This window comes from Artibeus jamaicensis, unplaced genomic scaffold, assembly GCF_021234435.1.
Source record: "Artibeus jamaicensis isolate MK-2021 breed Jamaican fruit bat unplaced genomic scaffold, CSHL_Jam_final scaffold_612, whole genome shotgun sequence".
Lineage (NCBI taxonomy): Eukaryota > Metazoa > Chordata > Mammalia > Chiroptera > Phyllostomidae > Artibeus > Artibeus jamaicensis.
The window spans coordinates 2,246,113-2,273,111 of record NW_026522049.1 but is presented as its reverse complement, the minus strand read 5'-3'; the positions used below and the strand labels follow the sequence as shown (position 1 = coordinate 2,273,111).

General features: G+C 50.4%; 2 protein-coding genes across 2 annotated transcripts in view; one reads left to right on the top strand and one right to left on the bottom strand.

Moving 5' to 3' along the window:
* WHAMM (WASP homolog associated with actin, golgi membranes and microtubules) overlaps positions 1 to 26,999 on the top strand; it is a 273,660-nt gene that overhangs the window by 163,338 nt on the left and 83,323 nt on the right. The gene's annotated exons all lie outside the window — the stretch shown is intronic.
* Positions 322 to 26,673, bottom strand: HDGFL3 (HDGF like 3). Its single transcript, XM_037153603.2, has 6 exons — positions 26,061 to 26,673; positions 9,343 to 9,419; positions 7,788 to 7,926; positions 7,287 to 7,445; positions 3,754 to 3,900; positions 322 to 1,530 (listed from the first exon to the last, which is right to left on the bottom strand). The coding sequence occupies exons 1-6, from the start codon at positions 26,142 to 26,144 to the stop codon at positions 1,525 to 1,527; spliced, it is 612 nt and encodes a 203-aa protein (XP_037009498.2). The 5' UTR covers positions 26,145 to 26,673; the 3' UTR covers positions 322 to 1,524.

The following is a 26,999-nucleotide window of genomic DNA, read 5'->3' as shown; positions in this document are numbered from 1 at the left end:
GTGCGAAGTGAGAGGAACCAAGGGCGCAGCCGCAGTGCCGTGCAGGGCGGGGCTGGGCGAGGAGTGGCGGCCGGCACGCTCTTGCCCTCTGCAGTTCCACCACCACGTCCAGCTCTTCATCACAAAAAGAAAATGGAAAAAACATGGGGTGCAGACCAACACACGGATAACGTCGGTGTCTGAACGTGAGGGCCCAGGGAGCTGGTCAACAGCTGAGCTGCACAGGCAGCCACAGGCCTGCTCCTCTCCCTCCCCCGAGAGGTCACACAGCGGCCCTACGACCCGGACTGTTCAAAAAGAAAACCCTCGCCTGCACTTGACTCTATTGTTAACTTGCTGTTAACAAATTTTGCTTTAATATATGAATTACATTAATACCTCACATTACATATATGAAGCCAAATTACACTAACTTAGCTGTTTACAACCTCAAATCTTACTCCCGGTACACATTCCAATAGATTTATTCTGTAAAAACAATACATTTTTTTTGTTTTTGATTTTTTTTTTACAGTAAACTTTTCAACTACAAACCTCGAGTACGCGAAATATGTTCCAAGGACAAGCATAACAGGGTTGAGGAGAAAACCCAAACTGACTAGATGTGTTCTCACAATATAAGCATAAAAATAAATAAAATTCTCTATTGTCACAATAGCAACAATAATGTACACATAATAACGGTTCGTGGATGGAGAGTAACTATTCTAACGCTAATCCCGAAAGGAAACAAGGCCGTTGGAAAAGCCCGTCTGAAGGCCGATGCTCCGTCGGGTTTCCCACAGGGCCGCTGCTGAGCTCCGGCTTCAAGGCCAGGGCCCCGCCGCGAGCGACGCGTGGGCAGTGGGGCCGAGCAGAGTGTCGCCTTTACGCTGGAGGAACACGAAAGGGCTCACTGACTTCGCATGGAGAAACTGATTTGTGTGCCTAGGGACATGAGCTCTGAGAAGTGTAAGCTGTCAATGGGCTATTTCTAATACGGAATAGATATTTTACAGTGTGATTAGACTTTACACATGGCCTCAAAAATGAAGAGTAATTTTGATTCCATCTTCAATATGCCAACATCACCTGTCTAGGAACCGGCTCCCGGGTTCTGCTGCAGAGAGGAAATGTACCTCATGTTGAGTGGTCACTGTTTTAAATGCAAAATTTTATTTTGTCTGAGTGCTTGGTGATGGCGGAGTAAAGGCAGGAGAATTAAGAAGGTAAACTGCCTTGGTAAAAGGATCCTAGACATGTTTAAGTTTGTGCAAAAATCTTGATAATCCTTAGTGGTTAAGGGCAACTTCATGCAACCAAATAACATAAAATTAAATCAACAACCTTAAAAAAGGCTAAAATGTCTTTTTCTTCCCTTTCTCTAAACACAGACAGAGAGGACTGTGAGTGACGGGCACGCACACGGGGGTTCTGTCGGGACGACGGGGGCCGTGTTGGTTCAGATGAAATCCAAGAGTAGTAGACAAGCAAACGCACCACCTTTCTGCGGTTTCTCTCAATACGCAGCGCCCAGGACGGTGGTTAGGTCTGGAAGAGAAGAAAGAAAACGGACCTTGAGGCGACGGTCAGACCGTGTACCACTGCGCGTGCTGAGACTTCCGCCAGCACAGCGGCACGGCGCATGCTCAGTGAGAACGGCCCGAGGCTCTGCCTTGTGCCCTCGGTGCAAAAAGCCAAAGGAACTACCAGGGTGCCTTCAGTGTCCCGTTAGAAAAAAGGGAAAGAAACATAAAGCCAGCCGGGGCTGCGGGCTGACTGGCAGGGCAGGAGCGCAGAGGGTGCAAGTCCAGCACCGGGTCAGTGGGGACGCCGAGGCAATCCGCCTTTTTGGGGACTATGGTGCCAGGAAGAAAGGGAAGATGCTCAAAATGTAAAAAGCATTTGGGGTGGCCCTGGTCGGGCGACTCAGTTGGTTGGAGCCTTTGTCCCTACACACCAAAAAGGTCGCAGGTCTGACCCGCAGTCAGGGCGAATGCCGCAGGCTACCGATGGACGTTTCTCTCTCTCTCAAAGCAATAAAAGCATGTCCTTGGGTGAGGATTTGGGGGGAAAAAAAGCATATGAAGTGTATGCAAATTATTCTGTGTAATATTTACAACTTAATTATTGTGACATATGGCTTACAGAAACACTAGAGTTGACAAAATCAAGATGGACTAAAAGAAAGAAAGGCTACCTTCCTTCCAGAATTTAGATGGCATCTGTGTAAAACAAAGATAAACTCTCTCTATTTTCTAAAAGAATGATATTTCGCCCTGGCTATTGTAGCTCAGTGGATTGAGTGCTGGCCTACAAACCAAAGAGTTGCTGGTTCGATTCCCAGTCAGGGTACATGCCTGGGTTGTGGGCCAGGACTCCAGTAGGGGGAGCACAAGTGCAACTACACATTGACATTTCTTTCCATCTCTTTCTCCCCCCTTCTCCTGTGCCTAAAAATACATACATACATACATACATACAATCTTAAAAAAAAAGTTTCCATGTCTGCCCCACTTTAAACTAGGTCAGATTATACTGCCCTCGGGGACCCTGTTTTGTTTTCCTCACCATTAACCCAAATACGCTGCAGCGCCCAGCAATGCTCTCCGGGGGCGAACGCAAGGGGGAACTCGGGCCCCAACTACTGCTTCTCTAACAGCCCGCTCACTCGTCCCTCCACGGCGTAGATGGCGGTGTCCGTGAGCACACACGTGCTCGCCCGTGGCTGAGCTCTCACTCCAGAGCAGCGCCAGCGCTGAACGGCACGCCTGGGCCTCCACCGAGGAGAAGCTGCCAAACCCACCATCCCCTCAAGCGGCAGAAACACACTTCTCAGCCTCTGGTGCTACCAAACTCAGGAATCTTAAAAAGACAATCTAAAAAAGGTGATGCTCACAGACACTGAAGGATTTTCCTCCCTGTGAAGGAGGAAGACACCCATTCAGACAATCAATCAAAACCTGTTCATTAACCAAAGAAACTGCTTGACTAACGTCTTTTTATTAACACTAATGGGACAGGCAGCAAAGTCTCTGTCCGCACTAGCAGAAAGCGCGTAGGAACAATTCCATCCGAAAGAAGACTGTTTTTGAAATAGGTGGTCCCACGGCAGCCTCGGAAAATTATTACTGCCCGAAATAACGTGAGGCTGGCACTGAAACGTGACCACGACTTCAGGGGCATGTTTGCTGTTTTAAAAAAAATGTATTTGTCTTCAAAATATTTCATTATAAATATACCCATTTCATCATAAAATAACTTTAACTACCTTTTTAATATCACTACCAATCTTTTCAGAAAAATCTTTTGGGAAGCTGTTGGTCATGGAGGATTTAAGTTTTTCAGAGTTCTAATTTTCACTTAAAAACTAAAATTGTACCATTGGCAACAAATACTGTCACTTGCTTTCTCTGAAGTAACAGGCTCGTTTCATTTACTTAAATTTTTATTTTATTTTTTTTAACAAGATTTTGTTTTTCTTTAGAGAGAGGGGAAGGGAGGAAGAAAGGGGGGGAGAGAAACATCGACAGGTGAGAAACATCAGTCAGTTGCCTCTCCCACACCCCCAGATGGGGACTGGGCCCTCAACCCAGGAATATGCCCTGGCTGGGGATCGAACCCGCGACCTTTTGTTTTGCCGGACAGTGCCCACACCGCTGTGCCACACCAGTCAGGGCTCACTGCATTTATCTTTGACAAAGCGCCACATAGCCAAATCTGACCAACCATATTTATTGTCATCATTTTTTCAGGTGGAAATGGCGCCCTTACCCCTTCGCTCGTTTTTTGCGAGTCTGAACTTGTGTTCCTTGTGTCGCTGCCGGCGTCCCCACCCTCCGAGCCACTTTTGTTTTCCTCTTCTTTGCAGTCCTTGTCATCTTCATCTCCTGGAGATTTCCGGGACTGTTTAGAGGATTTCTAAATGTATAGACAAGTTAAAAGTTAATATAGTCGTGGTAGAAACCCAAACGCACGAGTATAAGAAACGCAGTACGGCTGACCGCACCCAACCCCTCCGGCCTCACGCAGGATCTGCGGCCACCAGCTGCAGGGGGGCCGGGGCTGGGCTCGCTGACCTTGGACCAGTCCTTTCGCCCCACTGGGCCCCCCCTCGGTTTAACCAGCTGGAAGCAAGAAGAGGTGGACGAGATGACCTTCTCTTTCAGTTCCGTCCAGCAGTGAGATGTTAAAAAGCAGGAAACAGAGACTCATGCACCCAGAAGAGTCAACGAACACAGAGCTGGACAGGCGCCTCAGGACGGCTCCGGGGCTGCAAGGCCCGGACAGTCACCTCGTCCTCCCCAGCTCCTTCCAGCAGACGCCGAGGCCCAGAGAGCGAGGTGAGCCACCCAAGACGGCCAGTGGACAGTGATGCCGGGGCCCCGCTGAAGCTGTCTGGGTGGTGGCTGGTGTACGTGGGATGCTACTGACGAACCTTCTACATCAGCAGGTGATGGAGAATAATTAATCTTTTAAATTATGGGTAGTTATTTAAGAACCCAAGGTCATGCTGGTGACCCAGCCCCTTTCCCCTGCTATCATCCTGCATCTGAAATCAAGATGAACTCCAGAGGAAGAGGAAACACAGTTACAGTTCACAGCCAGAATTACTTTGCAGAACAGCATTAAAATGACCTTTAAGAGAGTAAAATGGAGCATTTTGCCAACATGTCCTCCGTAGTGCATTTTAGGAATCTTTAAGCGCTTGGTAAACAAGGGCTAAGACAGAAGTGATTTAGCCGGCTCATTCTGGTCTTCCAAAAACAAATTGACAAATGGGAGCATCCTCGGATGAACAACAGTTTAAAATGCAACTTCCAGAGAGACGATATCTTCTGGCCACGTGACAGATACACGTGATTACACTGCCTCTACTTTACTTAACCAAAACTACCAACCCAGCCCAAAATGTACGTGTAAAATGAGGCCAGTTTTACTTTTTACGTGAGGGAGGGGCAGCAGGGGCTAAGAATCCAAAGGTGGGGTGTCCGGAGTAAGGGCTGAGACGGAGCACGAGCACACAGAAGTGGGGCACCCCGTGTTCCCAGAGGAGACAGGGCGCGGTCGTTCAGCTGCAGGGACTGCTTCACACAGCGGCTCTCAAATGACAGTCCCTGGCCTGCAGCTCTTGGGCTAACCGTGCACGGCTCCCTAGAGTCTGTAACGCCCCCAAGGCTGCGAGCGGCCCTCCGAGTGATCTGCAGCTACTACCATGGGGTGCGCACAGACCAGAATGAGGGCGCTTGCCGCCCAGGTCCGCGGAAGAGTCACGCGGAGAACTGCACCGACACTCCCGGCTGCCAAGCTGTGTTTGGTGGTCTCGTGCTGTTCTTCCCGGGCAGTCTCTGCAGTCCCCGGACTCTGCGGGAGGACCCCTTGGCTGTTTCATCACCGTGGTCTTGAGCTGGTTGTGTGTCTAGCTGTCATCACCTTTCTTCTTCCACTAAAATTACTAGTGGTTTGCAGGCGAATTATTTTTGCCCTATAGCTTCCCAGTCTCTCCTATGGTTCAAATACGAATCACCCACACACTCCCTGCTAGAAGACACATACATAACCGCCCTCAGATCTGTTTGGGGCTCTAGCTGTTCGTCCTGAGCACTGAGCGAGCTCTGCTTTCTCACAGAACAACAACGGAGTCAGGTAGAGGCCGTGTGGGGCCTTCACCCCTCTCACTGCAATGCAGCCAAAAAGCCCGTGAATCATTGATTTTTAGTAGCAAAGGAACAACATTCAACTTTAAGAAAAAGATGTAAACAAACACATGAACTCCATGACTTCTGGTCTTCACGAGGAAGAATGCAACAATGCCACTGAAAGGCCGCACGGCCACGCTACCGCATGCCCAGCCTGCCCTGGACAATTTAGGGAGACGCAACGTGAGATGCAGAAGCTCAGCGGGTAATCGTAAGTTAAATAAAGTAAATTCAATGGGCTATTTAAGGGAAGCCCCAAAGAGCTAAAAGATATTCAGCTTAAAAAATCGCTGCGATGGAAATCATGCAGCCTTTTGGGGAAAATTCTCCTTATTTTGTTAGATGCAAACTTCATCCCCGTCCGGAGCAGACACTGTGGTTTTCACCAGGTGCACAAGAGGCCGTGCGTATTCGTACAGCTTCCCCTGTGCACAAGCCTGGGGGCGTTCACCGACCACAAAATAAAGTGTTTATAGTCTGATAAACTCTTGGCACTTATTTTAAGGAGTTCCCTTAAGTATATCGCGCTGCTAAACACCAGAATCTAAATGGAAGTAATTTATCCAAGTATTCAATCGTGTGACAGACCAACTGTGGTCAAACCAGGCCAATCTCTGGTCTTCAAAGGTCCATTCATCTTGCTTTCAGTTTCTAAAAGGTGAACAGTTTTCACACTCTCATGGTTTTTCAATTGTATTTCTGAATTGCTATATGAAAAACCTACACTTTCGATTTGTAAGTGTAGAATCACGTCACTCCTGTTTAAAACCTTCAATAAATTACCATTACATCTGAAATCAAATCCGAAGTCGTTAACGGGACATACGACTGTCTGTGACTTAGCCTCTGCCTGCCTCTCTCCTGCCCTCAGAACTCCCCAGCCCCAGCTGCCTTCTTTCAATTCAGCCCCCCCCCTCCACTGCTCTGGGCATGGGGCTCCTCCCCCCATTCTCACCTTTTCACAAAGGCCTGGCTACTTCATCTACAGCAGGTTCTCTGTCACTTCCTGCTCCCATGCCTTCCCTTCACGGCTTGTATCTATTACTTGTCTTGTTTACCCCGTCCCTCCTCCAATCCACTGGACTCCCAGGCACACGAGGGCAGGGGCGGAACCGGATTTGCTGACGCCCTGCACGCGAATGCAAGGGTTGGACACAGGCTCCGTGACCAGGAAATAGGACAACTGAACACCGAAGGGCTGAAGCACAGTCTTTAAGGCCGGCAGACAGGCAAGAACACGGCTTCATGTCTACAGGGCTAACACGCTGAGCTGGCCCTGCGTCGCACCCAGTCTCCCGTGCCCTCACTCTTGAGCACGCTCCTCTGCAGGTCACTGCAGGGCACACACCTGCCTCACACCCTCCACTAAAGAACTGTCTTCCTCTAGCTGACAAGGCAGTATTTGGGGGCTGAGGGAGCCCCAGAGTCAGTAGCCGGGTGTCCTCCCCTGAAGGTGCCTGTCCGATTCCCCTCGGCCACCCCGTCTCCGAGGCAGAGCTCCACGGAGCCAGTACACCTCTGTGCACGCACGAGTGAATGAAAAGTAACCCCAAAGTCTCCGTGCACATGCATGCAACCTAAGGAGAAGAAGCACAGGGGCTCGGCAACCTTTGACGGGTAGGACTTTTTCCGCTTGGAGCCGGCTTTCTCGTTCTTCCTCTTGCCCTTCCCGTCCTCCTCCATGCGGCCGCCCTCCTCCTCGCTGCTCGCGTCCGCTGTGTTGCCGCCTTCCCCCTCCGTTTCCGAGGAGCTCTGCTGCTGAATGGCCTAAGAAACAACGTCTTAGCTAGTGACATTTCTATAAAGTGGCAAAGAACACAGACTGTGAAAAGAAGCTTTTTATTTTAATTTGAAAGGGTTCAGCTTACTCTTAAGGTTTTAAAAATAAAGGGCAGCCAACCTCGGTTTTCCCAGGACCACTTCACTTGAATCCTCTTGGGAACAGAATTACATTTAATCCAAAATGCAACCAAAGCCAAAGAGAATTCTGACTTCGAATTTAACGAAGGGAGGGCAACTACTAGTCCAAAGGACACAGCAGAAAGACCCAAAAAGGAGTTAAAGCCAAAGAAACGAGCTATGGCGAGTGGCATTGAGGTAAACCCTTACCTGGTACCCAGTGAACTTTACTCCTGGGTTATTTTCTATTTCCCACAGTCCTTCATTAAATCCTTTCCGTTTGTTGGACTTCCCAAACTTGTCTTTGTATTCCTTATACGGGAAAAGGTCTTTGGGACCGAGAAATGCGCTGCAGAGATAGATTAGAAATAGAATGGATACTCTGACCTTCAAACGTAAGGTATTTTTAATATCAATACCTTCTAAGGTGCCAGAGCCTGTTTTGGCACAGGAATTAAAAATATACAAAAACCAGTGTTAGGCACACATCACAGGTCTCGCATACGGGACTCCGGGCAGAACCCACGGAGAGCTGGGAATATGGGCCAGCCACCTGGGGACGCTTTCTAGCAACCTCTCTAGGAAAGAACATTTAAGTCGCACAGTCCCCAGTGTCTACTGGGAAAAGCAGAAAAAAAGAGAAGAAAACTAACTTCCAAAAAGAAACATAAGCCTCTCCGCTGTGAAGACCAGAAAGACGTCCTCAGGCCCCTTTCCCTGTGAGCGCCCCCTTGGGGCGAGATGGAGGAGGACTCCAGGGAGCAGAGGCAGCCGGCTGGGCCTGGCAGCGCACCTGGGCCTCTGTCGACACTCCAGGGCGCACTGGAATGACCCAGCATCTGGAGACATGTATGGATTCGTGGTAGCTCTGGCTTCCCCGGCGTTTGCAATTCCTGATTTCCAGTCGTGTGCCTGTCCAGACATTCTCAGTGCGTCCCTGGCATCCATGCGCCCCTCCTTTCCTCTGCTCAGAGAGGTCCCGCCCACCCGCCCCCACCGAGCCGTGTTTTCCAGCTTCCCTCACAGCTGGGCGTGCCGCGTCCTGCCGGTCACTGGCTCACAAGAACTTACTTGTTCTTCACCTCTTCTCTTTCCCCCTCCCCTCTACCTGCAAAACGCAGAGGTGCTGCTCAGCCAAGTGGTGTTGTTTTGTTTTTCAATGACAACTTTTTTTAAAAAGAAATAAGCGGACAAGCATTCTGCCCACCTTGTTCTGCCTGCCTGTCTCTGGGTTGTTTCAAAAGACAGAAATAAACGTCTGTATTGTTTGAAAGACCTGTCTTTTCAGAGTCCTCTAGACTGTACACTAAACCAATACAATTAGAAAACCTTAAAAAAAATCGTGGTGTGTTTGCTTCTGGATCTGACAAATTGGGGAAGCCCGAGAGGACAGGCAGTTTGCTCTGGGAAGTATGAAGGGAGAAAAGTCCCCCAGAAGGGAATGGCATGAGAGCTGCAGAGGAAATCACTGGGGGTGGGTGGTGGGTGTGTGTGTGTCACCCTGGGACTTTGGTGTCCCATGGGGAACTCTGGGTGACGCCCAGCATTAAAGCAGAAACAAAGGTGACATGCAAAAGCAAAATAATGGGAAATCTTTCCCTTCAGAAAAGATAGACGATCAAGGTTGGCAATTTCATACAACTGACTATAGTGATGTTCACAACGTGTTAAATGTTAGTGTTAAATGTTACAGATCGTCTGCAACAACGTAGTCTAGCAGAGTCCCATTGGAGCTTCTGAAACTTGGGGTGGCTTTGCGACTCACGTTTCGTGGGTGCCGAAAAAGAAGATAGGGTACTTGTTTGCAGGAGGCTTCACGGCTCCCTCCGGGAGTTCATCGATCTGTCAGAGAAAAAGTCAAGTCACTAAACATGCAGTTACATCGTGTAAAACACCATAAAGACAATTCAAATGTTGCTTGGAGAATATATTGCCAATTTTGATATAAAATTAATCAAAATCCCAGTAGTTTTTTTCTTGAACCTTACAGAATGATGCGGAATGCCCGCATGGCCTCCCCGCATGGAGGGAGAGTCACACTGCACACTGCTCACAGCTGCCACGGCAAGGCATTAGCAGCCACAACCACGCATTTACACCCCCGCCCCAGAAACGTAAACGGCACAAGACAGAGCAATCAGAGAAAATTAACCTGATGAAATATTGTCAGTCACTGGAAGATGCCACCACCTCTTGCCTCTGCAAGCCTCTCGCCCCGCCCAGCATCCTCCCCGGAAGGACCTTTGAAAATGCACATTTGGTTATATGCCACGTCCTTGCCTCAAACGGTCCACAACTTCCCACCGAGGACAGCACTCCTAGCTGGGCCTTTAAAGCCCGTGGAACTTGGAAAGACTAAAAGTACTTCGGCCTTTCCCCAGACCTGGCAACTCTTAGGTACGGCGGAGGCTGAGAATCTCAAGATTAAGTCCAAATTCCTTAGAATGTTTCAAGACATGGTCCTCGAGTGTCTCACCTCCGTCTGTGGCTCCTACCTCTCCTCCGGATTCCAGGTACAAAAACCACAGATGCCTGCAAACCACGCCCACCTGCAGGTCCTACCAGCCGCCGAACCTGGAGGAGAGGCCCCCATATGCTGTGCGGACAGTGGGAGTGCAGATCGGCCCCCTGCAGAGGCCTGCACACCGCCCCGAGGGCATCTCCAAACCGCAGGGGCCACGGGTCACAGAGCAGATGCCCGGGTGGACTGAGCGCATATGGACCCCGAGTCCAGAAAGTGGCAGTAACGTCCTGCTTCTGACCCGAACTGTGGTTTCGAAGGCACCATTTAGTCACATCATCGCTCGGGCCTCGCCTTTTTCACCCGTAGAACGAGCTGGCGACACCAGGCAGCCTCTAGGTTTCCGTCAGGTCCCCGAGCTCCTCGGCTTGTCTAAGACTGAGCTCCTTTCCTTTGCCTCCTTTGTTTCCAGTGTAATTATGGGGAGGATTTCACTGCTTCAGTCAGATCTTTCAAACTCTGACTCCCACACCAAAAAAATTCACAGGAAGACAATCACGTAAAACTAAACTCAGACATTTGTGAAACCACTTCATAAGACTTGTGCCAATTTAGGCATCTCCCTTCATTTTTAATGCCGATCCGCGGGGCTTCATTGTCGTCAGCCTGATGTGCAGTACCTGCTCCCCCCAAACGCCGTTTTGTCCGACACCAACCACCGCCGTCTCGCCGTTGGTTTCACTCGAGCGGGACACACTGGTGTTTCCAACTCAGGGCTGACTTCTGCCTCCGCGTTCCGTCAGGCTGGTCTGTTACAAACATGACACTGTCGAATATTATTGATCCATGTGGAGATCATGTATGCTTGCAATCTGACCTTTTATGCCTGCTTTTTTTCTCTTCATGCTTACCTTTATTCTGTGCATTATAACCCCGGTACCTCATTTTTAATTCTACAAGTACTTCAAATGTTTCAAGAACACCACTCACACAGAATGTACATGATACCACTGAGATTCCACGTCTGTCTATTCTCATCTGAAACGAAGGGTGCCCAGTGCGTCCCCCTCCTCTTCTTCACCGCTCTTCCCCATGTCTTCCCTCCCTGGTGCTCACTGTTGGGTTTGACACGCCGCAGGGCAGATGCCTTCCAAGGGACAGGAAGGCGGCGAGGAGCAGATGGACAGGGTGTCACTGTGGGGCTTCTCCAGTGTCGGGGCAGCTGAAGACCCATGGCCGGAGAAGACGAGACATCCCAAAAGGAGGCGAGTGACCGCCGGGCCAGACTTGCTCAGAGTGCGGTCGGAACCCCTGGGAAACTAGCTCTCCTGTAAGCGACACCAGCGACGATGACGAAGGGGCGGAGAGGCCAGAGCGGGGCTGGAGATTAGGAGAGGGCTTCAGGAGAAAGCCTCCTTCCTCCCAGGTCACTCGGAGAGCCTGCGATGTCTTCCAGCACTCGGGCATCACGGAAGACGAGCCTGACCGCAGCCCGAGAAACCCCGAGAGGACTCTCTGCCCGGCCGCGCGGTGGCAGTGAAGGCAGGGGCTGCAGGCCTGCACGCCCAGAGCCCCCGGGGTGAAGATGCAAGCCTTCCGAGAACCATAGCTAGAGATCGCAGGGGGCCGTCTTAAAACCTGTCAGAGGCCCCCGGAGGAAAGGAGACCGCGGCAGAACAGAGGGCGGAGATGCACCCCGAGAGGCTCAGGGAGGGCGGTGTTTTACGTGACTGTTTGAGAGGTTCACTGGCCTCGATCAAGGCAAATACAGATGAGATTAACCCGGAAACACTGGGGCGGGGTATGAGGGTGCCCAACGGCCCCCAGTGCCTGGCACCCGCCGCCTTGTATGACCCCCTCTCCCTGGCTGTGGGCACACGGGAGGGGGTGCCACGCCCACCTTGCCGGCTCTCGCCCTGCTGCCTGCCCGCCCTGGGGGTGTCCACGGCTGCGCGTGAACTGCTCCATGGAGAAGACAGGGTGGCCGGTAGCGCAGGAGGGCTGGGACCAACAACAGCTCATGACCAAGTAAGGCCTGCGCGCCAGTAGCCTGCCAGTGACAGCTGGAGTGGGCCTGGAAGCGAACCGCCCCTTTAAGAGGATCTTGGAGAAGACGCGGAGGCAGAAGGTCCAGAAAACGTGTGCTCCTGGCCCTCAGAAATCGTGAGCTAACAAATGTGTGATGTGCACACCCCAAATTAGCACTTTACTTTTAGAAACAAATTACATGCACGCACGCATGCACACACACACACACACACACACACACAGAGTTTACATATACGGGACGAGTCGCAGACACTGCTTCACCATGGGGACCATTTTTCTTTTGGGGGGTGTTTATGGAGGGAGGGGTGCGTGGAGATGTGTACCCCACAGCCCCCCTCGGACTCCCTCACCCCCAGGCCATCACTGTCGGGAACTGAGTGTGCGTTTCTCCAGGTCCGTGTACGTGATCGTGTAGATGCAAATGTTTTATACGCAGGCAGAAGTGCTTTGGGGGAGGCTACAGTGTTTTATATATACACACAAAATAAATCATATTTTAACAAATTCTCTGCACCACGAAGAGTCCTTAAAGTCCACTGGCATAGACCTAACTCATTTATTTTTAATGCATTCAGATAATCCAGGGATTGGATAAGCTATAATTTATTTCCCCTGAGGGATGGATATTTAGCTTACTTTCCATGTTTTTGGCCTTTAAAAAGGCTACAGTAAAGTTATGTAGATTTTTGTATCTTGCAGCTTCTATTTCCACGAATAGATTACCGGGAGTGAGATCGCTGGGTCATAGGTTAGAGGTGCTCCCCATTTTAATGGACACGGCCGGACCGCTTCCAACGAGGCCGTGACAACGCGCATCTCCACCGAGGCAGGAAAACGTCCTCCGTGCCGATGTTCGACGTCCTTCGGTAATACCGCTCATTTCCCTGATTAATGATGAGATCACACGCCTTTCCGTAGGTTTCCTGGCCATTAGGATTTGCCCATTCAGATCACCTCTGCGCTTCCCCACAGGGCTCTTTCTCTTTCCTGTTCATCTGTAACACATTGATCTGCTGCCTGCGGTTCCCCTGCACGTCCATGTCTCCATCACGCAGCACGTGCACGGAAACACTCCTCGCGAGTTCCCGGACACGGCGCTTTCCTGACGCTCTCTTCCTTCCTCGCCGTCCACGTCTTCTCAGGCTACTCCCGGGGCTGTTCTTCCCCTGCAGCCCCCACGCCCTCCCCTCAGAGACCTCCTCCAACTGCAAGGCCTTGAATGCCACCTGTAGGTCGCACACTTCTCCCCCCAGACTCTGCACCTCTCCTTCTGAGCCTCAGTCTGGCGTACGTGGGTGCCCACGGACATTCCGCATTTAAGAGTCCTGCAGACAGGCTCCTCAGTCTCACGGCTCAGCCGGTCCCTTCTGTTATATCCGGGGGGGGGGGGGGGGAGGGAGGAGCAGACGGCATGCGGTCCCAGCAGATGCTCCTGTGAGAGTTCTGGACGTTCATATGGATTTCTCTCCATAAAGACATGTCTATCACGAAGTCTTTTCAACTGTGCCCCCAAACACCAACTACCCAGCTCTCCATGCACCCACCGCCTTTGCCTCTGGTGCCACCGCCTCATGCCTCAACTTCTGCAAGAGCCTCCTAACCGCCACCTCCCTGTCCTCCCGCCCCCAACGATCAAGCCTTCAGGCCCTGAAACCCAAGTCGCATCCCACCATCCCAATCGAAACTCTCCAACGACTTCAGGAGTTTTAAAAGTCTTGAACTCATATTAATGTAAGACCCTGAATGACATGAACTTCGTCTCCCTCTCTGAACTCATCACCTGCCTCTCTGGGGAGCCCCTGCCTGTTCTGCATCGGTCTGTGGGCGCGGAGAAAACAGCGGGACGGCAGGAGGGAGGAAATACTCTGCATTTGTTCAAACCGAGGACAGCAGCGCCGACCCAGAGGCCTGATGGAGGGAGTCAGGCCTGGACCACTGCGAAGGACCAGACCCAGGCAAAAATCACAGGATCCAAGGGCAAGAGCGACGATGTATCAGATGCATTGTCAAAATTTAACTGGCAGCCACGCCAACAACCATCTGCTAACTGCTTCCTATTGTACTCGTCTCTTTTTAAAGATGAAGATGTTATGTTAGCTTTGTCTTTCTGCCAAAAGCAACAATGTGAAAATAAAAAAGAAAAGCAAAGAACAAAACCAAAAAACATGTGTTCCTGACAGGATTGCTAAACAAACATTTAAAAATAGGAAGTAGACAGTGGAAGAAAACACCACTACGTGCCACAGTTAAGGGAGACAATGGCGATTATTCTGATTAGGGAACTAACGTTAATTTCCACCGTCTCAATGCCACTGTCAGTGAAATAAGAAAGAAACAAACCCCAGGGAGCTAGCTGCAACAGCTCACTCACAGGCGGAGCCCGAGACTCGGACTCTGGCACAATGAACAGCGTCCGGAAAATGTAGCGCTCTCCGGATAATCTTCCGAGAGGTGGCTTTATTCAGTTTACGTCTCGGGGACAAAAGGCATCACATGAACGTCTGAATAATATCAGGCATAAAACAAAATTAAACCATATTTAGTCTTCAACCATGCCTGTTCTTGACAAATAAAGCCCGCAGCCCAGCCAAAGCGCACTGGTCTGTGCAACACTCAGCCGTCCCGGAAAGGATGGCCTGGCCTGGCACGCGCCTGGGGCCCGTCCTCCCTCTCCCCTTTTCCTCGTTCCGCAGCTTCCTCTCTGGAGCGGCTCCAGGGATTTGATGACATGGTAAAGACCCCTGGCGCCCCCCCCACCCCGTTTCATTGCTCTTGCCTTCCCCACATGTGTGGCACATCGACACAGTGAAAAGGCAGCCCAGACAGCGGGAGAGAACATCTGCACGTCATGTATCCGATAATGAGTTAATATCCAGAATGTGTCAAGAAGTCTTACAACTCAATAACAAAACGCTGACAATCCAATTTAAAAATGGACAAAGGACTTGAACAGTTATTTCTCCAAAGAAGATACACAAATAGACAGTAAGCACAGAAAAGATGCTCAACATCACCAATCATCAGGGAAACAGATCAAAACCACGAGATATCACTTCACACCCATTAGAATGGAGGGTTACGTATACATTTATCTCCCAGAAAACAGTAACCACTGACAAGGATACAGGGAAACTGGGAGTCTTACGCATGGCTGGTAGGAATGTAACATGGTGCAGCCCCCCTGAAAATCAGTACTGGCGTTTCCTCAGAAAATCAGAAGCAGATTTGTGTGGCCCAGCAATTCCACCTCTGGGCACACGCTGTCGTCCCTCCCTGTCCGCAGCTTCGTTACCTGCACCGAACCGCAGCCCAAACGCGGTCAGTGTGCGATTCCAGGGCAGATGGTGCCAAAGCCTCCCACCACGGGCCGTTCCGAGCAGCGCCCCTGTTTCTCCCCTCCCTGCAGACAGCTCTCAAGTCTTTGGGGGAAGTTAAATGACAGCACCTCCTGAGACATGAGATTTAAGATAAAGTCCAGCGTCAGTACCATTTTGGGCGATGGATGAGAAAACCAAAATGCACTGATTTTTGACCAAGTGACGGGCTCCGCGTTGGAGAGCAAGTTGTAAACAGCGGCACTGAGGTCCCTGCCCTGTTCGCTCACCCCTGCCTGACGAGAGGGGATGGGAGGGGACACAGAACTTCCACTGTCCGCTTGGACAGCCAGACGGGCATCCCAATGTGACTCAGGGAATGGAAAGCTCAGGTAATAAGGGTAATAAACCACTCTTGGGGTGAGCGACTCATGTGCTGTTGTAATTTCTGTCCTTCTCCACTTGAGCTAAAATACACACAACCAACGGCACACGGACTGTCCTAAGCCCTTCAAAGGGCCCAGTTCAGGAGAGTCAACAACATGACCCAGGGCAGGAGAAAGGACCGATGAGCTGAACCGCGGCAGCTGGCCCCGCGGCTCCGTGGTTTTGCCTGGCGGGTCTCAGTAGACCAGTGGCTGGGGCAGAGAAGACCGAATGATTATAAGGATGACCCAGGAAGAGGTTAGTGGGATGGATGTAATCAAAATGAAAAGGAGAGCCCTGGCTGGTGTAGCTCAGTGGATTGAGTACAGGCCTGTAAACCAGAGGATCGAGGTTCCATTCCCAGTCAGGGCACACGCCTGGGTTGCAGGCCAGTTCCCAGCAGGGGATGCACGAGGGGCAACCACACATTGCTGTTTCCCTCTCTCCTTCGCCTCTAAAGATAAATAAATAAAATCTTTAAAAAAACCGAAAAGGAGACTGCGGGGAGCATCTCAGGCGAGCACCTGGGTCTAACTGGATGGGGAGGGAGTGGACCCAGGAGGGGCCCGTGTACCTGTACTAAGAGAGGCGGTTTTAGTGGAGCAAAGGAGGGCTCTCCTACCACCCCATCTCCATTTCACCTCAACAGACTTCGCCGACTGTCCGCTCTAGTTGAACTGCTGTTTCTGTAATTTGCTTTTATGGCAATACATAAACAAAGAATACATAAACAAAGGACACGTTTGTTCTCGCTTTGCCTCCAGTAAGGAGCTTATTAAAAATGGAGCAATGGAGACCATTACGTTTCATAACTCTACAGAACGCCTTGCCCTGCCTCCGCCCCCTGCAGACACAGGCCGGGGCCGGGTGGCCAGAGCCCGGGCTGCACAGCAGCCAGAGAGAGGACCTGGACACCTGCGCCGTGACGCGGTCAGTCTAACATCACCCCTTCGTTCCCGGGTGGCTCAGGTCAGCGCAGTGGGGCTATTTTCTAGCAGAAGTGTGCTTCCTCCATGTGAGTCGTCAACCAGATGAGAGATACACAACTGCACCCACTCTGCCCTCTCAGACACTGAAGAATCCCTTACCCTCATCAGTATGGGGTTCTCGCTGCTGGGATCGCTATATCTAATCATGGCAAGGAAATCTCTTAAAAACTTTTTTTTCTTTTCTTTTGCATTTAATCTTTATTGTATATTTCCTAGAAATCTTTCCTGAAAATTTCTTTTTGTTTGGACAAAAAGTGATTTAAGAGGAAACGCACAGCCATTAGAAATGTGTTAGACCCATGATCTGACATCCCCTCACAGGGCACCATGAACCTGCCCTACCGGGAAGTCCTCTGGTTTAAAAGCCCCTCGTCCTCAATCTCGGAGCTTGGCACTTCCACAGCCGAGTCTCGCACACCCCAGAGCCTCGGCAGCACCAGCCAGGGAACGCCGGGCAGTTAAATGGCGCCGCAGTGACCGGATATATGGAGCCTGCCACCTTTCAAACAGCATACACACGAAACTGCACCTCCAACCAAGCTGGACACACACTGGCAGTTCAAAGACGAAAAGGAAGATGAGCGTGTGAAGACGTGCTCTGTATACCAAGCCTTTTGAGATCACAAGAGAAATAGTGGCCTGGGTGGTCAAGTGACCTAAGATGACACAACTTTCATCTTTTCAAGTTCATAGGATCCTGGGTAAGACTGTGACGACAGCGGATTAAGCTCAGGACTGTCAGTTCGCTGCCCAAATCCAACTCCTGCTCCGTGTGAACAGACAGAACTCCTTCACACGTAAGTCCCCTACGGCTTAACAGGCAGACCAGCCAGTGCTTTTCGACCTCAGGCGGTCAGACTGATGCAATGGGCTGCAGCCGGATGTTATGCAAAATGCAACAGAAACATACAAGAAGGAATCGCGTATGGTTTGGTGAAGCCTTGACTGGTGTGTGTGTGTATGACATTAATGTTTATTTCCTACTGTGGATTTGAGCAGGAAAAAAAAAAAAGCCGAACGCCACCGACCCAGACTGTGTCAGAATCCATCAGCAAGGATGACTCATTCCAAGGGGTGACAATGGGAGTCCCCACGCTCCAGAGTCCGAAGCCGACTCACTACTATAAAGCCACGAGGAAGTGTCTGAAAGGCACACCAGCCAAACCACAAATGCATTTACGGAGACTTTACATGCTTCTTAGCATCTTGTAATAAGGAGTTTGGTGTTCCCGGGAGGTAATTATTGGTTCTCAATTAGCAAACACTTCTTTCGTGTACCTCTTAGGAAAAAAGAATAAGAACCATCACCCTCCTCCCTGTGTTAGGGAGGCTGTAAAGGGACAGAAGCCCCGCCCCAATGAGCCGAGGCAGTGGTGGAAGGACACCTCGGTGGACATGGGACAATGTCCCTCTGAGGCTTGGGCTCCCGGTCATCAGGTCACTCGTTCTCCCACCCCTCTGTGGCTCTCTGGGGTCACAGGAACGGCTCCCCACCTGACCGACAGCAGCAAACCCTTATTTATCCAGGCGAGAATCAGGCAGAACAAGAACTCAGCCACCACTTCTATCTCTCTGACTCAGCCAGGAGCTCGTGTACATGAACAGCAGTGAGACAACGTAGGAAAACGCCGCCGCAGGAGCCGAGAGCTCAGTGAACCGGCGAAAAGCCACGGACTTCCAGGCTTCGCTGAGCCAGCAGATCGCGGCCCTGCCGACTGCCATCCGGGCCGTGGAACGGGCGCCCAGTCCACAGCCAGCCCGCCGCTCACTCGGACTGACCTCTGCGTTCCCTGCATGCATCACTGACTGGTTTTTAAACCGCCTGGTGTCACGGATATGGTTTATCTCTTCCAAAGAGACAGAGACGAGAGAAATAAAACTGAGGTCACAATGGGGATGGCTGGACTCACAGCAACAGGGAAACCGTGTGTACGTGTGTGTGGAGGAAGGTATTACCACCGCTGAATGCTCTTTCAGGCCCCTCCCTTAATCCAATACCCCATTGCTCCTGGTCCTGCGGCATTCTTAATAGTCGGGGATTAAGACAGTGATTAAGTGTGACCTTAGTGGAGTTTCTTAACCTACCCCTTGGTTCTGTTTTGGGGTTACCTACACCTCCCCATACTGCTACATATATTCAAGCCTGTAATCAAGACATATAGTAATGTGATTCAATACATAGCCTACGTGATACATGTTCAGCCTAACTTGTAAATAAAACATTTATTTAAATATCTGTTTATTAAAATGACAAAGATTAAAAAAAATCGGAACCACCCACTTTTAATAAATATGTAAGAAAACAGACATTTTCTTATTCTACTAGAGGATAAAGACAGTCAAAAATTTCCCTGGCCAGGCAGCTCAGTTGATTTGCGCATTGTCCCGATGCGCCAAGGCCACGGGTTTGATCCCCGGTCAGAGCACGTACAAGAAGCAACCACTGAATGCACAAGTTAGTGGAACAACAAAATTGATGCTTCTTTCTCTAAAAAAAAAAAAAAAATCAATACAATTTTTTTTTAAAAAGCCAAAACTTTTCTGGAGGACTTTGGTAACAATACAAATCCAAAGCTTCAAAATGCACGCAAACCTCCTGACTGAAAAATGTGACTTCCAGAGGCCTGTGCAGAGGAGATAATTAGTTAATGATTCCGCCCAGCGATTCCCACCGTTGCCCATCCCATGGCACATAAGCTAATCACGACAATTCTACAGCATATCAAAACACATGTGTTTTTACGGACCTGACCAAAAAAAAAAAAAGGTACAATGTTGATTCATTCACACCGGACAGCTATGGCTCTGTCGCTGTTGTCATTTTTTTATTTAACACTCTGAGGGAAAAGAGGTCGGTGCCCCTGACTACACAGTCAGGTGCTGCATGTTTTGAACATTCTTGTGGCACATCAGTGGAAAACCACTGATTTAGCTAAAAGAAATCTTTTTCAGAGTACTACTGTACTGTAAAAAAAAAAAAGGGAATAACCTAAATGTCCTATACCAGGAAGTGGTTACTGTATATAATAGGTCCGTATTACAATGATGTTATATATTCATTAGAGTGAAAGACATCTAAGAGAGTGTTTCATTGAGGGGAAATGATGCAAAATTGTACACACTACAAAAACTATGCACCTACAGGCACAGGCGCATATTTATGAGGCTAAGAGCAAGGGTTAGGGATATTAATCTTTCAACAAAGAACATTATTATGTGTGTAATAAACTTTTTAACACAGGCGAAACTTAATATTCACAATGGGAAGGTCAGTCCATTCTCTCTTAAATAAAGATGGCGTAAGTGCTTCCCAGCACGGGCAAATTATTTTAGGTTGGAAGGGCCACTACTGACCTTGAAGGGTCCTTTACAGTCGGCCCTTCTCTGCGGCAAAGGACTGGTCTTTATTTATAAATTTCTAATTTGTCCTAGATTGCCATTTTTTTATAGACTATATTAAAGATGAATTATTAGAAAACTAAAATTAAGAGACCCACAAAATTCAAGGCTTGTTTTTTAAATTACTAGACTCACAAAGCTACTCTACCAAATCATTGGAAAAAAGCCTCCTCTTCCTTTCAACTTCTGCCCCCCCCCCATCAAAACAGGTGACAGCTGACCACACACCCGGCTGTCAGGGGCACTGCTGGGAATGGCTATTAAAGAGCCCTTCTGAAGTGGACTGATCGCTGGGTCAAGGGACAAGATTCCGACCCAACATCTAGATGCCCTTCTACAACAGAAGACAACTTTCTCCAACAAAGAGTCACATTTGGGGTCTTCCCTCCCTGAACTTACTAGACTTACCAGTTGACGGTGGTTTTCTAATGCTTATAAGACATTTTCAATAAAGTCATATATAACTGTAAACCATCAGTCATTTTTTCCCCAAAGAATCAAACACAATCTCAGATGGTGGAAACCTGACGTGAGAGAACCAACATTTTCCAGAGCACAGGGAAGCGGCAGCCATCAGGGCCTGCCCAGAGGGAAGTGCCCGAACGCAGATCCAGCCGGTTGACGCAGGAGCAGAGCAGGAAGTCCGTGCGGGCAGGAAGGCTCAGGTCGCCTGTTTGCTCCCAGGATTAAGCACAAGACGACTAGTCACACTGCCAGTTCCTTGGCAACTCGCGGTTGCTGGGGCAAAGGCTGAGTGAGCCCCTGTCCCTCCACCTGAGCAACGCGAGCCACTGATGGACTTCTCTGGACTCGGGCCACAGCGGTGAAGATTATCAACATCTCACTTTATGTGGAGACTATAAAGAATGTAAGTCCCAAGCGATGTCCTGAGAATATGTAGCCTGACCCCCAGGAATATAGCCTCACAGTCTAGTACTTTATTATCACAGACCAAAAAAATAAAAAACAAAATCAAAGTGCTATGGATCATAATCTGAGGATTCCCAACTAGTATTTATATTAATAAAGAATATGAAAACACTTTAATTTAAATCACGCTATTTAAAATTGGTGAAATTTAATGTTGGTAGAAAATGAAAAAAACAAAAACCCAAAAACTGTACCTAGCACAGTGCCTAACACACAGTAGGTGCTCAATAAAAGTTCACCAAGAGTTCAGCCCTTCAAGCTGCCACAGTGTGGTAAGTTCAATGCTTTCTTCTGGGTGTATCCAGAGAGAGGCTGCAGCTGGACCGAAAGGATGATGGACCTGGCGGCGTGGCTCAGCTGGCTGGAGCATCATCCCGCACACCAAAAGGCTGCAGGTTCGATCCTGAGTGGCAGTGCCTATGGCAGGCAACCTTCTGACATTTCTTTCTCACCCCTGAGGCCTTAAAAAAATATCTCACTGAAAGCTAAGAATGGCGAAAGTCAGTACGTGAAGGCACCTGGGAGTATTAGATTCCCCTTTCCCCACCTCACTCAGAGCGCTCTGTACCCCGAGGCACTCAGTTACAGGCAGGCCAGTGCACAAGTCTTAAATGCGCAGCTTGATAAACATGCACACATCCACACACCCATGTAATCACCCAGATCAGACACGGAACTCCTCCAGCGCTCCCTCCCTGGCGGTACCGCCGCCCACCACACCCGGATCACCGCTGACCCGTCTGGTCCTGTTTTGAACGTCACAGAATCATACAGAACGTACTGTTTTGTGTCTGGCTTTTCTCACTCAACCCTGTATTGTTGATCCTTGTGAGTTCTGAGTCACAGGCCACTGCATGAATGGACTTCAAATGTGCGCATCCGCTCTCCTGCCGACAGACCTCTGGGCAGCTCCCAGACGCGTTCCCGGAGGCGCCTTCCAGCGGATGGACAGCGACACCTCCTTCCCGTGCGGAGCGGCCTCCGACAGCCTGCTAAGCCACAGGGTAGCCGTGGGTTTAACTACAGTAGATCAGGCCCGTTTTCTAAAGTGACTGTCTCATCTGAGAGTTCTCAAACACAGTTTTAAATGTAGAAAAGCTCTTCAGGAGAAACACAAGAGTTCTGGGACTTTTGGTTCTTCCATCTATGAAAAGCAGGGGTAATACCAGCAGAATGCTCCCACCTTGGGGACACACAAGCCCGTGTGGGGGCTGTGAGAAAAAAACAGTACAGCTTCGATTTCAGTTTCTTATGCTTTTACCTAAAAAGTAAAATTTACTAATATTTACTACCTAAAGTGACACTTGTGTCCTTACTCAGATGGTTGTATTTATTCCCTTTGGGCACAATTGTGATTCACCACCATTCTGTGTGTGGCTGTCGAGCAGAATTAGGGAATTTTACTTCTCCTGAACTCTCACCAAACGAACAGGTGGCTGAAAGCGGTCCCACAAATACAATTCCAACAACACAAGCACAAGCAAATGACGGCCAAGCTGACAGTCCTCCAGCGGAAAATGCCCTCGGAAGAGAAAAACGGGGGCCATGCAGCCAGATCTCACAAGAAGCAGGCAAGAAATATTCCAAAAATTAACACTTTACGCAATATGGACTTCATCTATTATATTGATATTCTGCCAATAAGAATTTTAAGACATAAAATATGATTGGTATCATGTCATTCTTTTTAGTGTTTTATAATGTACATAATAGCACCAAATACAACTATATGCAATTTTAAAGGACATTCACACCTATTTGGGATGCATGGCTCAATGCTTTTTGTTGTTCTTTTTTTTTTTACCAATAGGATCTACAATCAAGAGGGTACACACTCTGATTTTAGTGTAAGTATTCCGCCAGGCAACCCTTATGCATAAGTAAACTTTTAGTGTTTGAAGTCATACACAAGCACATATACTCTGTTCAAAACAGGCAGCTGCTACTTCGTGTGAAAATAAGAACCTGTGAGCAGAGAGGAGCCCGGGGACCCCCTGGGAAAGGGCATGGGGGGGCTTCCGTGGACACTGTACCTCGGCAGGGGTTTGTCACGCCAGCGTACACATTTGTCAAGCTCTGTGAATGCCACATTTCAGGTGTGTTTCAGTCTAGGTAAAGGTTACCTCAAAAGAAAAAAAGGGGGGGAATCTATAAAAAATATTGACCACTAGCTAATGATATGCATTCTGAAGTGTCTAGGAGTCAATTACAGTGATGCCCGTAACTTACTCTGAAATGCATTAAAATAAGATGAACTACTACATGGACAGAGGAACAAGTGCAACAGAGCATGTACAATACAATGTTAATAACAGAATCCAGGTGGTAGATATACGGGTGATCACCATGCACTTAACTTTTCTATATGGTTGAGATTTTTCGTGATAAAATGTTAGGGAAAAAAAAACCCACTCAAGAGTTGAAACTCTTTTGAGTAGAAATGGTTGAGCGTATAAGAGGGATAAATGGCAATGAGAAAAAAATCAGCCATTAAAAAAAGAGTTTGACAACTTAAAAAAGGATAGTGATACCGGAGAAAAGTTAGAAACTTGAAAGGAAAGAAGGTAGGAACATGCAAGTACCACGGCTTGCTGTGCTGACACACACGAGCAAGTCTGAGAGGTAAAGATGATCCCTATTTGAGAGTGAACTGAAACTCGACAGGATTGCCGACCAGGCCTGAGGCCACAGAGCCCGGAGTCCAGCTAAGAGTTGAATCCAACCAAAGGTTGTAAAGGTTAGTAGACACATTTCTCCCCAGGACTAAATGTTTCCCGAACAGCAGGAAGTCACCTCTCCATTCCAGCTCTGTTACGAAGCTGCAATGTCTGGCCCTAGTTGGTGTGGCTCAGTGGATTGAGCGCTGGCCTGAGAACCAAAGGGTCGCCGGTTGGATTCCCAGTCAGAGCATACGCCTGGGTTGCGGGTCAGGTCCCCAGTAGGGGGGCTTGTGAGAGGCAACCACACACTGATGTTTTTCTCCTTTCCTTCCCCTCTCTAAACAAAATGAATAAAAATAAAAACTGCAGTGTCTAGCTCATGTTTTCCCTCTGGGGTTTGACTTCTTGGGCCACACTGAATCCACACATGCCTGGCCAACACGCCACTCACTATAAAACAATACACTTATGGAAAACCTACATCCTTTCCTTGAGGGCCTCTTGGTTGGATGTGAACAGACACTGACTTTTCCTTTCCTGTATTTATTGCATCTTATCTAACAACCTAGTTGATTTCATTTCCTCATTTTCTGTTCCAGTTTGTCTTGGTTCGGAATTGTGACTTCTGACAATTTTATGTTCCATTACCTATACAACTAGGACCACTTCCGTAGTACTTTCTTTTGTTTCAAAATTACTATGGGTGGTCAAGCTATGCGAGCAACCCTAGTGAAATTTTTAAGACTTTTCTTTTTTGACTCTTGAGAATACTTCTCTAAGATGAAAGAAAAGCCATTGTGTTACAAGGAAATGACTGACTACCGATAACCTTTACTTCACTTTTGACTATTCATAAATATAGGCACCCTATCAGCTCTTTATTTCTTACTTGAAAAATATATTCAGGGATTCCCTAAAAGACTCCTAAAGTCACAAATCTTGCCCTTCAAGCGGTATGGCTCTAGAGTATGAAAATAACACATTATTCCACCCTAAAAAGTGTGCCTTATTTAAGGATAACCTACAGATCAGATGTGGAGAAAAGTTACTAGCACAGCCTAACGGAAGGCGAGAAAGACTTTTTCGCACTTGACGTGTGAGGCTGTGAAGAGGTGCAAGGAACCCTAGAGGGGACCATTTCTACAGGCAGAGATGGACATTCAGACCGCGGAGATGATGAGCCCAGATCAGAGGCTGGGTCTTCCAACTCCTGCCCCAGTATCCTTGCCATTTTACAAACATACCAAACTAAGTACCAAAAAAAAAAAAAAAGACCAACTAAACACACCAAACACAAACACGCCCACACCCTCGAATGTGATTAAGTCCATCCATTACTTCAACTTCACTAAACTGCAGTCTGGTCACCCATGATGTCACTTCCTTTTTTGAATGGGTGTATTTTTTTTTTTTTTTGTTTTGCTCTCATATCGTTTGACTACCAGACAACGTTGTAGAGCCCATCCTCACACGCACGCCAATATCCCCCAAGCCCAGTTCGGTTCCTCAAGGGCACCACCATAGCCTCCAAGATGCTCGGACCCTCCTCTCCGAGCTATGTCTTATTTCAAGCAACGAACTGCCAACTATTACAAAATGAAAAGGGATGTAGTTTAAAACACAAAGCACACACGGTAGTATTAAGGCTCCTCCTCACTCAAGGGGCCTCCTAAAAAGATGTCAATGCCATGTCTGTCTGACAGGCAGATGCTCCCCAGGACGGGAGGGCCCTTGCAGGCTGCAGCGGAGGCCAAGGATCAGGCAGGTCTGGAATCGACCTAAAACAAACATGGAGGTAAAGAGGCACGAGGGGCGTCCCGGTGCCACCAGCCCGCTCTCCCGGGCGTCGGTTCACCGGAACGAGGCGAACGGGGAGGCACGTACCCGGGGCAAGGATGGGCTGGCGGGGGCCCCGGAATCGCGCTCAGGGGAGACTCAACAAGTCTGGATGGCGGAGGATGCTCCGAGCGATGGGTGAACGAGCGCCAGCGGGCTCCCGCTGGCCTCTCAGTGACACCAGCCGGCCTTGCCAGGATGCGCCGCCGCCGCCCGCTCGCGGACGGCCATTTGCAGCGCGCGCGCCCCGACGACCCTGCCCGGCCGCCGCCGCCCGAGGCCGCGGGTTCCGTCCGCGCCGGCGGCAGCGGCAGCGGCAGCGGCCTGCGGGGCCGGTGAGGCGAGGGGAAGGGGGCGGGCGCGCCATCATGAAGGGAAAATGGTGGGCGGGCGGGCCCGCGCGCGGCCGCCGTACTCACCCGGGCCGGCCAGTGCGGGTAGCCCTTCATCTTGGCGAACACCAGGTCGCCCGCCTTGTACTCGCGGGGCCGCGGACGCGCCATCCCGGCCGCTCCCCTTCCCGGTCGTCCTTGGTCGCCGCGAAGACGCCGGCAGGCCGCGCCCCCCCCCGCCGCGGCCTCGGACGGGCGGGCGGCCGCTCCGACGAGGGGAAGCGGCGAACGGCGGCGGGGGCGCGGGGTGGGCGGGGGGCGCAGCGGGCCCGCAAATCACGGCCCGGCGGCGGCGGGGAGGGGCGCCCGGCCTCGGCCCTGGCTCGGCCCGCCGCGCGCTCACGGACGCCGCGCGGCCCGCCTCATGCCGCCGCCGGCCTCTCCCCCGGTTCCGGGCGCGGCGGGCCGGGCCTCGCGCCTCCTCCGAGCCCCTCCTCGGGCGGCAGCCGCCGCCGCGATCCGATTATCGTCCCCGCGCGCTCAGCCCCCGCCCCCTTCCCGCGCCGGCCGCCTAATTCCTCGGTCCTCGGCCCGCTTCCGCCCAGAAACGAGCGCGCCGGCCGCCGCGCGGGGAACGGGCGGGCGGTGGGCGCGTCCTCCCCAGCACCGAGCCCGCGCCGGGCGGGCGGGAGCACCGACTCCGGGGCCGCCCGCCGCCGCGCTCTTTTGTTCTCGGCCCCGAGCTGCCCGCACGGCCCAGCCAATCACTACCCGGCCACCCCTCCCGGCGTCCGCGCCGCGCGGGGCGCCCCCCAGCCCCACGACCCCCGCCTGGCTCCCCGTGGGCCCGCACAGCGGCCCCGCAGGCCCGGGAATCCTCAGGCCGCCGGAGAGGCCACCGCAGTGGACTCGGCGGCGACCTTGGCTTCTCGCCCCAGGTCTGCCCTTGAAAAGGCATGTGGCCCACCCTGGGGGGCACTGTCGGGATTCGAACTTCAGTCTCCAGGGCTCCAAAGCCCGTGAGTG

Coding starts and splice junctions, on each gene's coding strand:
- HDGFL3 (XM_037153603.2), bottom strand. CDS start 26,144: ATGGCGCGTCCGCGGCCCCGCGAGTACAAGGCGGGCGACCTGGTGTTC. Junction 9,420..26,060: donor ACCCGCACTGGCCGGCCCGG/GTGAGTACGGCG, acceptor TTTCTCTGACAG/ATCGATGAACTCCCGGAGGG. Junction 7,927..9,342: donor TTTTTCGGCACCCACGAAAC/GTGAGTCGCAAA, acceptor CTATCTCTGCAG/CGCATTTCTCGGTCCCAAAG.